The following is a 16,962-nucleotide window of genomic DNA, read 5'->3' on the forward strand; positions in this document are numbered from 1 at the left end:
ATCACCCACGCGTAAAAACGCGCCATGTGGACAGGCTCTAAGGTTCGGACATATATATGAACATACATTGCACTTATAGGTTTTTAGCAAGAATGTGTCATCCAATGTTTCTTAAGATCACCAAGTTGCGAGGAACTATATAAAGACACATGGCATTTACAAGGTTTTTCACCAATACGTATCATTTTATGTGCCTTTAGACTGCTTATTTGCGAGCATCAGTATGAAATGTCATTGCATTTATAAAGTTTTTACCAGCATGTAGTTTTTTTAGGTATTTTGAGATGGCTTAGTCGGGTGTATCTATATGAACACACATTGTATTTATAAGGTTTTGCACCAGTATGTGTCTTTTTATGTATTTTAAGATCACTTCGTCGCAAACATCAGATGAAAATTCATTGCATTTATAAAGTTTTTCAACAGCATGTTATTTTATGTATTTTGAGATGGCTTAGTCGAGAGCATCTGTATGAGCACACATTGCATTTATAAGGTTTTTCACCAGTATGTGTATTTTTATGTTTTCTAAGATAACTAAGATGTGAGCATCTAAATAAGCAAATATTGCATCCATAAGGTTTTTCATCAGTATGTGTCGTTTTATGTCTTTGAAGACTACCAGATGTCGAGCATCTATATGAACACACATTGCATTTATAAGGTTTTTCACCAGTATGTGTTAATTTATGTAATTTAAGATCGCTTCGTCGCAAACATCTATAGGAACATATATTGCATTGATAAGGTTTTTCACCACTATGTGTCATTTTATGCGATTTAAGATTACTAATTTTCGAGGACCTAAATGAACATTCAATGCATTTATAAGGTTTTTCACCAGTATGTCTAATTATATGTTTGTTAAGATCACCAAGTTGGGAGCATCTATATGAACAAACATTGCATTCATAAGGTTTTTCACCAGTATGTGTCATTGTATGTCTTTTAAGATTAGAAAGTTGCGAGCATCTATATGTGCAAACCTTGCATTTATAAGGTTGTTCACGAGTATGTGTCATTTTATGAGTTTTAATGTGGCTTAAGTGCGAGCTTCTATATGAGCACATATTGCACTTAAAAGGTTTTTCACCAGTATGCGCCATTTTATGCAGTTTAAGATTGCAAAGATATAAGCATCGAAAAGAACATACATTGCATTTATGAGGCTTTTCACCAGTATGTGTCATTTTATGTTTTTTAAGATTGCCAAGATCCGAGCATCTATAAGAACATTCATTGCATTTATAGGGTTTTTCACCAGTATGTGTCATATTATGTCTTTTAAGATTACCAAGAAGCGAGCATCTAAATGAGCAAACATTGCATCCATAAGGTTTTTTACCAGTATGTGTCGTTTTATGTAATTTAAGACTACTAAATTGCGAGCTTACTCTGTTTTTATTAAATGCTTTACATTGATTATCAATCTCGTCCGTGTGAATCATTTTATGACTTTTCAGAGCACTTTCGGATCCAAAAACTGCGTTACAAATGCAGCAAATCAAATTACGTGAGAAATGGATTACTCTTCTCAGAATTAGTCGAAGTTCCTTCGGAGTACCTTGTTCTAAGATTTCTTTTTTAATGTTATTCTCATCTACCGTCACTTCTGAATATTGCATTATTTTATCCTGGATTCGATCTTCTGAGGATTGTTGGCTCTGATCTTTATCGTGATGGTTTGTGAAAAATCCCTTGGTCGAAACCTAGAAAAATCATAAGATCGAAATCAAAATTATAAATTTTTATATAGTTATATTATTCCATTTGTTATTTTTTTCGACGCTTTTGTTTTTCAGCATCTTCAGACATAATAAAATAATGAAGTGAGCGTAAAAGGACAATAAGAAGTGATAATAGTAACTATCTACGTATTAAATACATACGAAATAAATAATGTTATGGAATAATCCATAAGTAGGTAAAACATGCATTACATATAACATTCGAAAGCAAATGCATTAAACCTGTTATGTATGGATACGTGCACTAATTGATTAGAATTTATAATTTATATTTAAATTTAATCAAGCAAACTCGATAGTATAAACAATATTTAAACATACTACGAAATTCCACATGATTTAATATAATACTAACTACACGATACTACTCCATATTGGAGAAAAATGGTATGGTGTGGGAATTGCTATTTGGTAGCTAAGCACAACATTACTATACCCAGTGGAAACGTTTACATTTGGTTTTAACACTTCGTAAGTTTGGAATATTACTTATTATAAAATATAAATATTACTATAATTATTTTTTTAGTATGTCTAAGACGAATTATGGTTCAAATAGGTTAATAACGTTTGTCTTGCCCACTGTTGCGGCACATCCGCTTTCAGCTATCAATTATTGGTCCTTTAACAATGAATACCTATTTGTTTAAACATAAGTTTTCCATAATATTTTGTTTGTATAGTATAAGACAGAATACGGTGAGGGGTGAAATCATTTATCCACACTAAAAGTGAAAGTTCGCATGAAATACCATTACAAATCTGTTTTCAAAATTTCACAGTGGAAAAGAGTTTTATTTTTTGCTTAGATAGAACTTACGAAAGGGTTAACTGTCAATCCGAACTGTGAAACTGCGCATATTTATGATTAGTATTTAGACCGGCAAAACATGAATAGAGTGACGATCGAACAGCGACTATGGGCTAAACTGGTTTGTTAATATGGAGTGTAATTTAGAAGAGACCCTACAGACCCCATTACATAAAAAATTGAATCGTGCGATTTACATACTTATTGGTGGAATCATCTAAACCTTATTTCTTAAAAAAATGAGGCCGAAGCTCGCGTTACGGGCAATGGAGATCATTAGGCAATGGACAATAAGCAATGATATTTGTTGTCGATTTGCTTCCAAAACGTGCAATTTGACAAATATGGAATATTTCCTGTGTGGCTAGGTGAAGTCGCTGGTATACGTTGATGAGCCATACATAAAATTGATGCCTTGAAAACCAACATTGTTCTTGCTATTTGTAATATACGGCTAGCAGTGCTCGAAAAAGGACCCAAAACCAGACGTACAGAATGCGCTTCGTCAAGAAGATCCGCGGTGGCCATATGCCACGAATCATTTTGAAATGTTAGGCACTGTCGACTGTTGACAGTACACGCCTATGTTCTATACCTATGTTCATCAGTTTTAAAACTAAAAAACGCTGCCAATTGCTATAACTGCAAGTGAGGATGTTAAACACAATTAAAATTTAAATTAATTTAGAATTACTAAGTCGCTGGTAAGCAATCACATCGGTATGAATCATTTTGTGACTTTTTAAAGCACTTCCGCATCGAAAACTGCGTTACAAATGCTGCAAATTAAATTACGTAAGAAATGTATTACCCTTGTCAGAATAAGTCGAAGTTCCTTCGGAGTATTTGGTTTTACGGTTAATCCTTCATTAATGTTTTGTTTATCTATCGTTACTTCTGAATACTGCATCATTTGATCTTCGATTCCATAAGTTGAGGATTGTTGGCTCATATCTGTATCGTGATGCATTGTGAATAATCCCTTGGTAGAAACCTAGAAAGCCAAAACTATCGTTATTATAAATTCTAAATTATGTTTTATACCTGAAGTTATATTTTTCAACGTTTGCTGTTCCGCATCTATATACATTAAATATAGAAATAATCGTAAACATTACGATAAGAAATGATAATGGTATCACACGACCCCAGGCGTCAGCCTTATGCTGACGCTCACTATAAAGCATTTGGCGGCCTAACCATATACCCTGGTCTCATAGTCAACTGGGACAACAAACTGTATGCGCCGAACTCGACTAGCTGAGATGAAAATTTCCAGGTGAAAGTCCCGCGGTTTACACTGGTGAATCTATCAGGTAAACCATGGAAGAAATGAAAGTCGGCCATATGGCCTATGTGATCCATGTGGCTTATGAAAGGTATATGTTATAATATTTAGCAATATGATGCAATATAACGTGTAAAACTGTGAAATCACTATGATTGAACTTAAGAAATACATATTATAATTCAGTATATTATAATTTTATTCGGTAAATAACAGGCACGAAGCTAAGCGAGAGAAAAGGTGAAAATTGTATGAAAGAAAGAGACGAAGATACTTTTATAATCATCCATGAGAAAAAATCGTTAAATTTAAATTTAGAATTTGTGGAATATATAATTTTATACTTTTACAAACTATAATAAGATTTCATTTAATAATTTTAATTTTGTTCGTATGGAAAAGAGTCAACGCGAAACGGTCTGTAAAACTTTTTATTCATTCTATTGCTCAGTCCCCGAATGGAATTTTTAATCGGGAACTTCCCATAACTGTCTCGAGTCACAAGACGTATATATGTGCAACTTTTCCCGACATATTCACGACTCAGTCCCCGGATGGAATTATTAACTGGGAACTTCATGGAACTGTTACATTTTACAAGGCGTATATATATACGTGTAACTATTCTCCGACATATACAATATATGTATTTTTTTTTAAATATTGTCCGATCGCAGAAATATAAATTATGCGATAACTTTCTTCAACGGTCGTGGTGAAGGGCGATTTCTGCGTTACAAATGCTGCAAATCAAATTACGTGAGAAATGTATTACCCTTGTCAGAATGAGTCGAAGTTCCTTCGGGGTATTTTGTTTTAAGACTTCTTCTTTGATATTTTGTTCATCTATCGTCACTTCTGAATGCAGCATCATTTGATGTTGGATTCCATCAGGCGAGGATTGTTGACGTCTATCTGTTTCGTGTTGAGTTATGGAAAATCCCTTGGTAGACCCCTAAAAAACCAAAATTATAGTTATTATAAATTCTAAATTATGTTTTACACTATTCCGTTTAAGTTATTTTTTTTCAACGTTTTTGCTTTTCAGCATATTCAGACATTAAGCCATAATACCTAGGTATTGCATACAAATGCAATATTATTACGTTATCATGTAATCAATATGTGTATTTGTCAGACCCAGAATTCGACCTTGGGACCCACGACATTATAAGCCGTCGTTACATTACCCACCTGTGAATCATCATTTAACAGCGGCCCAGTGGAGCAAACACCGAATTCATCAAACGGATGACACTTTTCACCGACGTCAGGTTTGATATCCACCTACAAACAAACAAATAATTAGTAGGTATACATTTTCAATAGAACGTTTCGAAGACAGAATAATAGTGTAAAAAATATTTTCTAATGCAATAGATATTGATAATTAAACATAACCAAAATAACCTTAATTTTGGTATCGTCAACAAGTTCTGGTGATGATCGATGACCTTCCAGACAAGCGAATGACTATTAAAATCTATAACACTGCGCAGTATTTCGCTATCTGACTCAACAGTTCACTTTTAATGTAAATTATAGCAAGAATATAATACGAGAGTGAGAAACGTCGTCTCACAAAAGGTTATAAAAGACTGTCAATCGCTTCAAGTATTGATTTAATAGCAGTTTTTACATTACTAACTCATTGAACCAGCAAATAGCGATCACCAACGTTCCCTCTAATTTTTTTATTGTGTGTGCGGATCATCAACGCATCTGAGCAGTAGCGTAACTAGGGTTGGAGTCACCCGGTACGGTAAATTTACACCCCACCCCCTCACAAACATACAATTTTTCATGAAAATTTATATTTTAGGGTATTTTATAATTTCAGTGATATTGTAAGAACTGTGATGTTTTTACAACAAGGACTACTATGAGAATACTGACAATTTTTCTTGCAAGTTGAAATATATCAAAGACTAAGAAATTTAGAGGACCCGGCACATACCTAGGTGGTCATTGATAAACACTAAAATCCGTATCTTCTTTTCGTATACCTTGGCACGCGATAGAACGGGACGGATATAGGGATCCTGCTCGACGTAAAATTTCACTTGCGAACTCGCGTTAGTCCCAGTTGACCTTCGCTTTCCGAGAAATGAGTCGAAGAATGAATGTGATGGTTTTGTGCATTCGACAAAAACTAAAATCTGGCAAAGGAAACTTTCTTTTACAATATTTTGGTTGAGGACTGTGTGGCGGATGAAAACATGCGTGCGGACAGATTTTGGTAGGTGTGCGCGCGCACACGCGCACACCTTACAGGAAACATTGGCGATCACTGTATAAAATTTAATTTAAATAAAAATAAATTTCAAAAAAAGAAAAAAAAAACAGTTTTTGACATTTATGATCAGTAATAGTGTTACAAATCAACATAAATAGAGTGACGCTCGAACGCTACCTATCTATTCTAATTTACTATGAAAATCGGCCTTCGAAACTTTGGAAACTGACCACTTTGTATAATCGCAAAATTGCGTTCAGCGATGAAGGTCCATTCTTGACTCAATCGGTTTGTTAGTCAGCAAAAATAACGCATATATTATAGAGAGACCGAAGACCAACAAATTCACTGTTTGGTGCGAGTTACACACCGGTGGCATCATCGGACATTATTTTTTCAATAATGAGGCTGGAGCTCGGGTCAGTTTAGCAAAAGTGATTTATTACGTTGGTCCTTAAATCTTTCACAAACTTAGGAAAGCTTAAAGACCAGGGATTTATTCAAGAAAATATATTTTAGTGTTAATTAATTTATTAATTTTTGTGTTTCCTGATTACCTTTTATTATAGCTTGGTGTAGAAGTATATTTTTTGTTGCTTTATAAAAATGGGGATTTTAAAACAGGTGCAAAAAACGAATACCTATCTGCGGCAATACCTATCTGAGACGTCATTTCAGTGTGTCTAAAGGCAGTACTCACTACGGACGTCACTACATGTGCAATCTATTCACATAGGCACACTAGGTCTTCGTGTCTGTACAAGCCATGAAGATGATATTGTAAATAACAAACAAAGTCATATACCTAGTTATATCAGAAGATGAAAATATACGATATACTATAATAGCAGCAACGATACAAATAATGATAATGTAAGAATATATGGGGTGGGTACCTGTGAATCACTGTCGCACGCCTCACTGTCACATTCGCTAAACTTTTCAGACAAGTGACGGCTTTCGTCGACGGCTTGTGCGCGTAGAAGAGCCACTTCGTCCAAGGTCAACGAGACATCGTGCATACTTTGATGGTACTTCAAAATGTTCCCAGATGAAAATGACATATAACACACGTTGCAAAGAAAACTTCTATGATATATTGAAGCTCTGTTCATTATCGGACGGATGTCCTGTCCGTGAACTTCAATTTCACTAAATGACTGTGCCGATTGTCTCTCAATGATATTATGAGGTGTTGTAGAATCCAAGTCGCGATATACCAACGGGGTCTGTCAAGAAATAAAATACAAACATAAATCAATCAAAATATATTATAAAGTTTCCCGAATATGACCAGCCGCTAATGAAGACGCCATTACAAAGAAAAATTCATCATCATAGGCACGATATAAAATCTCGTTGACTGAAAACCGTTCCATACAAGGCCTGAACAAAAACGATGCATGAGTGCGAGTGAGAAAGTATTCGGCACCCTTACAATCTCTGCGACACGCGCTAGAGTAAGATAAAAGGTCTACTAGCTACAAGCCAGTTTCCAAAAGTATCGCCATCAAATTGGGGCAAAACGCTTCACATAGCGTCGATAACTTGCGAGCTCGTGTTGCTAAAATTGATATTTTTTGTGTTAAACATAAAGTCAGTTGTAAATATTTTTGGTTAATTAAGTAGAAAAGATGGTTCTGTGTGTTGTCTTAAAATGTGGTAGCCGTACTGATAAGCAAGAAGATGGTATTACGTTTCATAAGTAAGTTGATACATGTTCGTGATAATTTGTTTGTATTTTATTATATATTTTAATAACAGTGACCTAGTGTTTCTTTAAAATAACTTAAATTATGGATATCTTTATCTAATGGTTGCATTTTGACCGCTTAAAAATACTATATAACGTAAAAAAAATAGAAAATTATAGTTTAATTCTGAGCGTCTAGTGCGAGCACTTTGGGCGAGCACTAGCGAAATGTTCTATAGTCTCGAACATTTGTAGACGAATGCGTTCGCTGGCTCACAAACCAAACGCAAGGCACGCGGTTTCATTTAGCAATGCAACGGGTAGCGTCTATATATATATCTATAGTCTAAGGTTCCATACTAATCAGCAAACACCCATTGGCTGCATAACGCCTACTACCAAAATGCCGACCAATGAACGGCTGCGAATGCCGTACGAACTGGCTGAAATTTTGTACACAGCAAATTCATCCAAATTTAGGTCAAAGCGTTTCTTTGGTCGAAAGAAAGAAACAAATCAACAAACTCTCGGTTATAGTCAACTTGCCGGTTGTTATTCTCATACCTGGTTTGTGCGTCACAATGCTTTGCGGAGTTTCGAAAGAATATTATACGTATTGCAATGATGCGCATGTTTTTTTTAAATGACGAAAGGCTAGGGGTTCTCAATAGGTATGTAAGAAAATATATTGATACCGTAATGCTTTTGGCATTACTGATAAACAGCAAGATTGACATAAAAGTGATCAATGACAATAAATAGCTCTTAGCTCGAGTGACTACCTACACAATCTGTCATTGGTGTGTTACGAGAATACTCACAGAATCGAATACATACAATGAAACGAACTCACAACGATCGTCGCCAAATACAGCGGTGATAAAATCTCTTGCAATCGCAACTAAATAACAAAAAAAAATAAGGACAGCGGTCCAAAAAACATAGTCTATGTTGATGAACAAAATAAAACCTACTGAGTGGTTAACTTCGAAAAATAGTTGTGCTTAATTCCGCTTAGAAATTGACTGCGCATTTGTCAAACAAAATTATGAATACCCTCGCCCAAACAAAATATTAGGAATCAACTTACCTCACTACTATTGTTGTCACCCTCTACATTTTCCTGTTTGACCAACACGTCAAATAGACCCTCGCTCTTGAAATGGTTTATGTCAAAACATTGGTATGCACCGTCGCTGATTACATCCGCCGTTTCGTCCACCAATATTGATTCATCGATTGTTTCGGTTTTAACTTCCATTTTATGCGGTATTTGATATCAAAATCAGTAATTAATACTTTACAGCCGCTTACGTCGCATCTTACACAATGGCATAGACTAAAATGGCTTCTACCAATCTACCATAGACATCACGGCTAGGAGATCGACCACAATAATACTTTTCAATTGGTAATCAAAATTCAATTCAATTCAGTACGTATACAGAGAGTTATTACATAAAATTATTTAATAAAAGAAATACATGAACTAATAAAGGGAAAACACTTCAAATAAATCGTATTAAGTAATTAATTTGGGTACGCGAAATAGCATACAAACTTCTATGATAGAATAATTTATCATTTAAGTACCTATTATAAAATGAATTAATTTATTAATGGACAATACGAAAACTCCTATGCGTGTCAAACCCAAGAAGAAAGGAAGGTGGGGATAATATGGAATTATTTATATCTTCAAGAGGACCACCAAAACTAGCCACCAGGGCAGTTATAGGGAACTGGATAAGGTCAGTCCTGTTAGAAGCAAGGGTGCAAGAACCACCAGGCAGTGTCCGATTAGCGGTGGCTTCCTGGCTGGCTAGAAAAATACCCAATAGCTGATGACGTCTTAGAGAGGGGTAACTGGCGTAGTAGGGCGACTTTTTACGACTACCCACTACCAGAGAACAATGGACACACCACCAACAGAAAGGGAAAAGAACCCTTTAACTTTTCTATTCAATCCTATACCTATATTGAACGGCACGTTGGACTATACCTCGTCAATGAATCATGGTCACAAATACAGGAATTTTGCATACCCACTAACACCAGGTGATAACAAACAGATATCTCAAGGACTTCAAGTCAAATTCGAATAATGAAAGGAGTTTTAACTCCCAATAAAACTCTTATTATTCATGTTGACTTTGAAGTCCATATAACTTCTACATGGTTCCTTGAGCTATATCATAATGAAACAAAGAAACAAAGGAGCCTCCCAAGTCTATAGGTATGTAAAAATTGTTTGGGTATTGCCAGAAAAACTAATGACCAATGACAAAAATTGGATAACTTAGTAAAATAACTCCTCTCTAACTCTATCTCAAGGACTTCAACGTCAAATTCGAATAATAACATTTTTTCAAATCCCTTTTGTATATATCATATAAATCTTAAGCTAGACATACCTACTTACGTTGTAACTAAAACTTTTTAGGCAATTTTTGAAATACGGGGTAACTTTAATCCAGACGATGTGCACATAAATATATTATTATGTCTATGACAGTTCAAGTGTTGGCAGTGATGCCAACCGTACTATAATTATAGTACAATACTATAATTTTGATTCCGTGAAAAATGTAAAATACTATAATTTTACGCTAAATATACCAAAATACTATAATTTTGAAGGATTCAAGACGAAAAATGTTCCTGTACTATATATTTTTCCAAAATACTATATTTTTTACGTCTTTGTACTATAATCAGCATATAAAAAGATGGCAACACTGAGTGTTGGCAACATTGCACTAAATGATGCTACGGCATTTTGTTAATTCGTGTGCTACAAATAATGATGTATTCTCGTCCTATAAAAGCCTAATTAAAACACATTGATGATTGTTAATAATTATATTTTGATATAATAGTGATCGCTAATTGCTGTATTAATGATAACGTAAAACATCTATTAAAGCAATCGGTAGTCTTTTATAACCTATTCTGACACGTGTCTCACTCTCGTGGTATAATTAATTTATAGTATTGTAAAATGGACATCAAAAGCGAACCGTTAGACGTTGAGTCTGTTATAGAATATAATATTTTGCCAAATATTCATTCGCTTTGTCCGGAAGGTAATCGATCATCACCAGAACCTGTTAACGACAACACAATTCAGGTTATTTTGATAATGCTTAAGTTATTTCTATCTATTGCATTAGCATTTATTAGACAATGTTTATTACACTCATTCTCAGTCTTCGAAACGTTTTATTGAAATGGTATACATACTTATTGGTTTGTTTGTAGGTTGATATCAAACCTGACGTCGGTGAGAGCTGTCATCCGTTTGAAGAATTCGGTGTTTGCTCGACTGGATTGCTGTTAAATGATAATTCACAGGTGGGTACCTCACTTGTTAATTGTATAGTAATAATATTATAACGCGTGGCACAGGGGCGGCATTTTCAAGAAATAATGAATTGTTGTATACATGTTACACCGAATGTGCGAAATTGACATTACATGAAATGAGCAAAATTTTGGCTAATTCATGTAATAGTCATGTCAGAAGAATGGATTTTCCAAATTTGATAGAGGTACGCATACGAATAGAAGAAGATAGTTGTACTAATTCAGAAACCTTCGCGGGCGTGCGTACAAAAACTGACCAAAGTTTCATTACAATCGGATGAATGGTATAAGAACCATGCGAATAAAAAAAGATAAAATGAAGTAGAAGATGGTTTTACTACTTCAGAAACCTGCGTGGGTGTGCACACAACAACATACCAAAGTGTGATCGCAATCGGTTGAATTGGTGTAGGAACAATATAAATAAAAGACGATAGAATGAAGAAGAAGAAAAAGAAGATGGTTTTTATAATTCATAAATCTCCGCGGGTGTGCACGCAACAACTCACCAAAGTTTCATCGCAATCGGATGAATGGTGAACCCTATATATAAAAGAAGATAGAATGAAGAAGTAGATGGTTTTCCTAATTCAATAACCTCCGCGGGTGTGCACACAATAATGTGAATAAAAGAAGATAGAATGAAAAAGATGATGGTTGTACTAATTCAGTAACCTTCGCTGGTGTGTGCACAATAACCCCCAATTAGGTAATAAAAAGTTTATATTTAATATAGGTATCTAAATAATTCGAAAATACATTAGAAACATTCATATTGGTAAAAAACTTTTAAAAAGAATGGTGCCGGACGCTAATCGAACATAGGATTCTGGCCAATATGGTTTTCCACCTGAACTACCTTACCTAATTACTGAATGATCAAATAGTCACGCAAGTGAAGTGTTTCTCAAAGTTGGATTTCAATAACTTGATAGTTGTCGACGTTTACGGCATGTACTGCCATCCTGTTCTCGTTTGGATCACTGTCGTCCATATTTTCAATACCAAAGAAATCATTGCTCGTGGTCTGGTAACTAACGATCTCCTAGGCCTAGAGTAATGCCACTTGTTTAATCTTTTATATCCATATTCTGACTACACACACACACACACACACACACACACACACACACACACACACACACACACACACACACACACACACACACACACACACACACACACACACACACACACACACACACACACACACACACACACACACACACACACACACACACACACACACACACACACACACACACACACACACAGACAGACACAATGAAAGTAAATATGTGTATTTGCCAGACCCAAGATTCGACATCGCGACCCACTACATTGTAAGCTGATGCGTAAGTTGCTCGGCCAACGAAACGTTATTGTGGTGATAATAAATTATTTTTTCAAGAAATATTAGGAATAATTTTATTGACATCAGTCAATTATTTTTGTAATTAAATTACACATAATTATTGTACCAAGACTTGTACCACAATAATTGTATCATATTCTGTTTTATGCATTTCCCTTTGGATGTTACATGTAGAGTTCCAGATTTTGTTTTACTTTTTTATGGATTATTCCTTAACAATATTGAATTCGTATCTACCTTGGTAGTGTAAGTACTATTAACATTTCTGTCGTTATTTTAACTCTGATTTCTTTACTTGATGTCTGAATATGCTGAAAAGCAAAACCGCTGAAAAAATAACTTAAACGGAATAGTGTAAAACATAATTTTGAATTTATAATAACTATAATTTGGTTTTTTAGGTGTCTACCAAGGGATTTTTCATAACGCATCACGAAACAGATATACGTCAACAATCCGCGCCTGGTGAAATCGAAGATCAAATGATGCAGTATTCAGTAGTGACTATAGATGAACAAAATATCAAAGAAGAAATCCTAAAATCAAATACTCCGAAAGAGCTTCGACTTATTCTGACAAGGGTAATATATTTCTAACGTATTTCATTTGCAGCATTTGCGCGGTTTGGATGTGGAAGTGCCCTAAAAAGTCAAAAAATAATTTACACGGACGTGATTGCTGATCAGACTTAGTAATCCTAAATAAGCTTTAATTTCAATTGTGTTTAACAACCTCGCTTGCAGTTATAGCTATTGGCAGCGTATTTGAGTTTTAAAACAAATGAACATAAGTACCTAGCCAGTTGATAGTGCCTAACATTTCAAAATGATTTGTGGCATATGGCCACCGCGGATGTTCTTGACGAAGCGCATTCTGTACGTCTGGTTTTGGGCCACTTTTTCGAGCACTGCTGGCTGTATATCACAAATAGCACGAACAATGTTGGTTTCCAAGGTGTCAATCATGAAACCATATCAACGTAAACAAGCGACTTCACACAGGAAATATTCCATATTTGACAAATCGCACGAATTTGAGGCAAATTCACAGGTTCGTGCCATAATAAATAAACCTATTTCAATAAGTCTGTTCGTTGTATGACACGTACATTTCATTCAATTCATCCTGTTGCCCAGATCAATGCCATCCATATATGCAACAGCAAGAATTATAACTAATCATTGTCCAGTGCCTAATAATTTTCATTGACCGTAGCGCGAGCTTCGGCCTCATTTTTTTTTAAAAATAAATAAGGTTGAGATGATTCTAGCAGCATGCTTGCATTTTGATGAAATGGGGTCTTTAGGGTCTTTTCGATATTGGACTCCATATAAGCGAATTTTGTTTATTGACCAACCCGTTTAGCCTAAAATAAGCGTCATCGCTTAAGTGAAAAAATATTTCTCTCTTTGAATCGCTGTTCGATCGTCACTCTATTCATGATTTGCCTGTCTAAATACTAATCATGAATGTCAAAGAGTATTCGCAGTTTCACAGTTAATACGTTCGTAAGTCCTATTTAAGCAAAAAATAAAAATCTTTGCCATTGTGAAATTTTGAAAACAGATTTGTAATGGTATTTCATACGAATCGAGTCAGTGATGTCAAGAAATCGGCGATTTATTGTAGTACCTAATTATAATATTTCTTCTGTAATGGAATGGAATGGAATGTCTTCTGTAATATTTTAATATAAATACCATCTTTAACGAGTGTTGTTATGTGCTGTGGTAAAATATTAATCTCTAAAGTAAGATATTCTTGGTTCATATCTCCTTGCATGCATCGTGTATTTTTAGTGTGGATAAATGATTGCACCCCTCACCCTACACTGTCTTATACTATACAAACAAAATATTTTGCAAAATTTATGTTTAAACAATTTGGTATTCATTTTTAAACGACCAATAATTGATAGCTGAAAGCGGGATGTGCCGCAACAGTGGGCAAGCCAAATGTTATTAACTTATTTACAAATAAATTATCTCTCTTCTTGGTCGTACACACATGGCTGAGGATCGTGACCATTTTTTTAATTTTAATTTTGCCCTCAGAGCGACCAAGACAATCCATCCTTCTTGATGTTCCGCTTCTTTCTGTGCATTCAGCTCTTTCACTTGGACGCTCCAACTCGCAGGCGCTCTTCCTCTACACCGCCTTCCCTTTAGGGACACCCAAAATCATCAGACTTTCCAGGTTATCTGGTCCGAGCAGGACAATATGTCCAAACAACTGCATACTGGTTCTTAGGCATACAAAAAAAATAATTATAGTGATATTTATATTTTAAAAGTAATATTCCAAACTCACGAAATATTATAACAAAAGTAAAAGTTTCCACTGGGTATAAATAAGTAGTGTTGTTTTTCGCTACTAAATAGCAATTCGCACACCATACCACTTTTTCTCCAACATGGAGTAGTATCGTGTAGTTAGTGTTATATTAAATCATGTGGAATTCCGAAGTATGTTACAATATTGTTTATACTATTGATCGAGTTTGCTCGATGAAATTAAAATATATATTCTAATCAATTGGTGCACGTATCCATACATAACAGGTTTAATGCATTTAATTTTGAATGTTATATGTAATGCATTTTTTACCTACTTATGGATAATTCCATAAATATATTTATTTCGTATGTATTTAATACGTAAATAGGTATTATTATCACTTCTTATTGTCCTTATTATTTTATAATGTCCGAAGATGCTGAAAACAAAAGCGTCGTAAAAAATAACAAATGGAATAATATAACTATATAATAATTTATAATTTTGATTTCAATTCTTATGGTTTTTGTAGGTCTCTACCAAAGGAATTTTCACAAAGCATCAAGATACAGATCAGAGTCAACAATCCGCAGAAGATCGAATCCAGGATAAAATAATGCAATATTCAGAAGTGACGATAGATGAGAAAAACACTAAAAAAGAAATCTTAGATCGAGGTACTCCGAAGGAACTTCGATTAATTCTGAGAAGAGTAATTCATTACTCACGTAACTTGATTTGCGGTATTTGTAACGCGGTTTTTGGATCCGTAAGTGCTCTGAAAAATCATAAAATGCTTCACACTGACGTGATCGATAATCAAAGTCAAGCATTAAATAAACACAGAGTATGCTCGCAACTTAGTAATCTGAAAGCACGTAAAATGACGCTTAATAGTGAAAAACTTTATAAATGCAATGAATGCTCATATAGATGCTCGTACATTGGTATCATTAAAAGACATAACATGAAACATACTGGTGAAAAACCTTATGAATGCAATGTTTGTTCATATAGATGCTCGCAACTTAGTGATCTTAACAAACATAAAATGAAACATACTGGTGAAAAACCCTATAAATGCAATGAATGTTCTTATAGATGCTCGGATCCTGGCAATTTTAAAAGACATACAATGACACATACTGGTGAAAAACCTCATAAATGCAATGTGTGTTCATATAGATGCTCGACATCTGGTAGTCTTAAAAGACATAAAACGACACAGTGGTGAAAAACCTTTTAAATGAAAAGTGTTTTAATTTATATCTTCGACTTGTAATAGCCTTAAACAGCATACAATGATACATACTGGTGAAAAACCCTATAAATGCAATGAATGTTCTTATAGATGCTCGGATCTTGGCAATGTTAAAAGACATAAAATGACAAATACTGTTAAAAAACCTCATAAATGCAATGTGTGTTTATATAGATGCATCCAGTATAACGATCTTAAAAAACATAAAATTACACATACTAGTGAAAAACCTTATAAATGCAATGTTTGCTCTTATAGAGGCTCGCAACATGTTTATCAAAAACATAAAAAGACACATACTGGTGTATAACCTAAAAAAAATAACGTATGTTCGTATATATGCTCGATAACTTATTAATCAGTATTTTATGGCATTATGCTGCACAAAAGCAGATAAGATATGAAAATTTAATTTAAAGAAAAACAAATTTCATTAAAAGAGAAAAAATTTTGAAGTTTCAGTGTGTAGGAAATATTGCTTATTGAATCGCTAAGTGCGATTATGATATTTTGCGGTTTAAATTATTACAGCTTCCACGCGTCTTAGTCTCCATTCGCACACCCAAACTCGCATACGTCGTCGTTTTGTAATATTTATATTTCTATTAATATTGACACGACGTGAACAGGAACAAAAAAATGTATATATTATGTGTTTTAAAACATTGCTCGCAAAACAAATGTATTTTTTACGTTTATGAAGACCCACCAACTATGCAATCTGTCACACATCCTAGTAGTATTGGCCACTGGCATTCATGTTACAAAATAGTATTTGTGGCATAGAGTAAACACTAGGAAATCTAAGCCCTGAATCAAGGACAATTTTCGATACCTATGAATCCCGGGATTAGTAAACATAATCCCGAAACTTTCTGTATTGATTTTTTATCAATCACAATCAATT

The 16,962-nt window shown here is 34.4% G+C and overlaps 2 protein-coding genes across 3 annotated transcripts; one reads left to right on the plus strand and one right to left on the minus strand.

The window, feature by feature from the left end:
• Positions 1-303: 303 nt before the first annotated feature.
• On the minus strand, positions 304-9,104 carry LOC147077106 (uncharacterized). The gene is made up of 6 exons (XM_085941431.1): positions 8,867-9,104; positions 6,980-7,312; positions 5,042-5,134; positions 4,623-4,802; positions 3,371-3,553; positions 304-1,709 (listed from the first exon to the last, which is right to left on the minus strand). The coding sequence occupies exons 1-6, from the start codon at positions 9,035-9,037 to the stop codon at positions 420-422; spliced, it is 2,250 nt and encodes a 749-aa protein (XP_085797557.1). The 5' UTR covers positions 9,038-9,104; the 3' UTR covers positions 304-419.
• A 1,413-nt stretch (positions 9,105-10,517) lies between these two features.
• On the plus strand, positions 10,518-16,487 carry LOC147077107 (uncharacterized). Of its 2 annotated transcripts, XM_085941433.1 has the most exons (5): positions 10,518-10,906; positions 11,038-11,130; positions 12,919-13,098; positions 14,572-14,713; positions 15,327-15,833. In XM_085941433.1, the coding sequence occupies exons 1-4, from the start codon at positions 10,778-10,780 to the stop codon at positions 14,683-14,685; spliced, it is 516 nt and encodes a 171-aa protein (XP_085797559.1). In that variant the 5' UTR covers positions 10,518-10,777; the 3' UTR covers positions 14,686-14,713; positions 15,327-15,833. The 2 variants fall into 2 exon arrangements, with proteins under 2 accessions (XP_085797559.1, XP_085797558.1); XM_085941432.1 differs by lacking the exon at positions 14,572-14,713 and having other exon boundaries at positions 15,327-16,487.
• Positions 16,488-16,962: the final 475 nt, after the last annotated feature.

This window comes from Rhyacophila brunnea, unplaced genomic scaffold (assembly GCF_057557595.1).
Source record: "Rhyacophila brunnea isolate RB1 unplaced genomic scaffold, BYU_Rbru_1.0 scaffold_13, whole genome shotgun sequence".
NCBI classification, from domain to species: domain Eukaryota; kingdom Metazoa; phylum Arthropoda; class Insecta; order Trichoptera; family Rhyacophilidae; genus Rhyacophila; species Rhyacophila brunnea.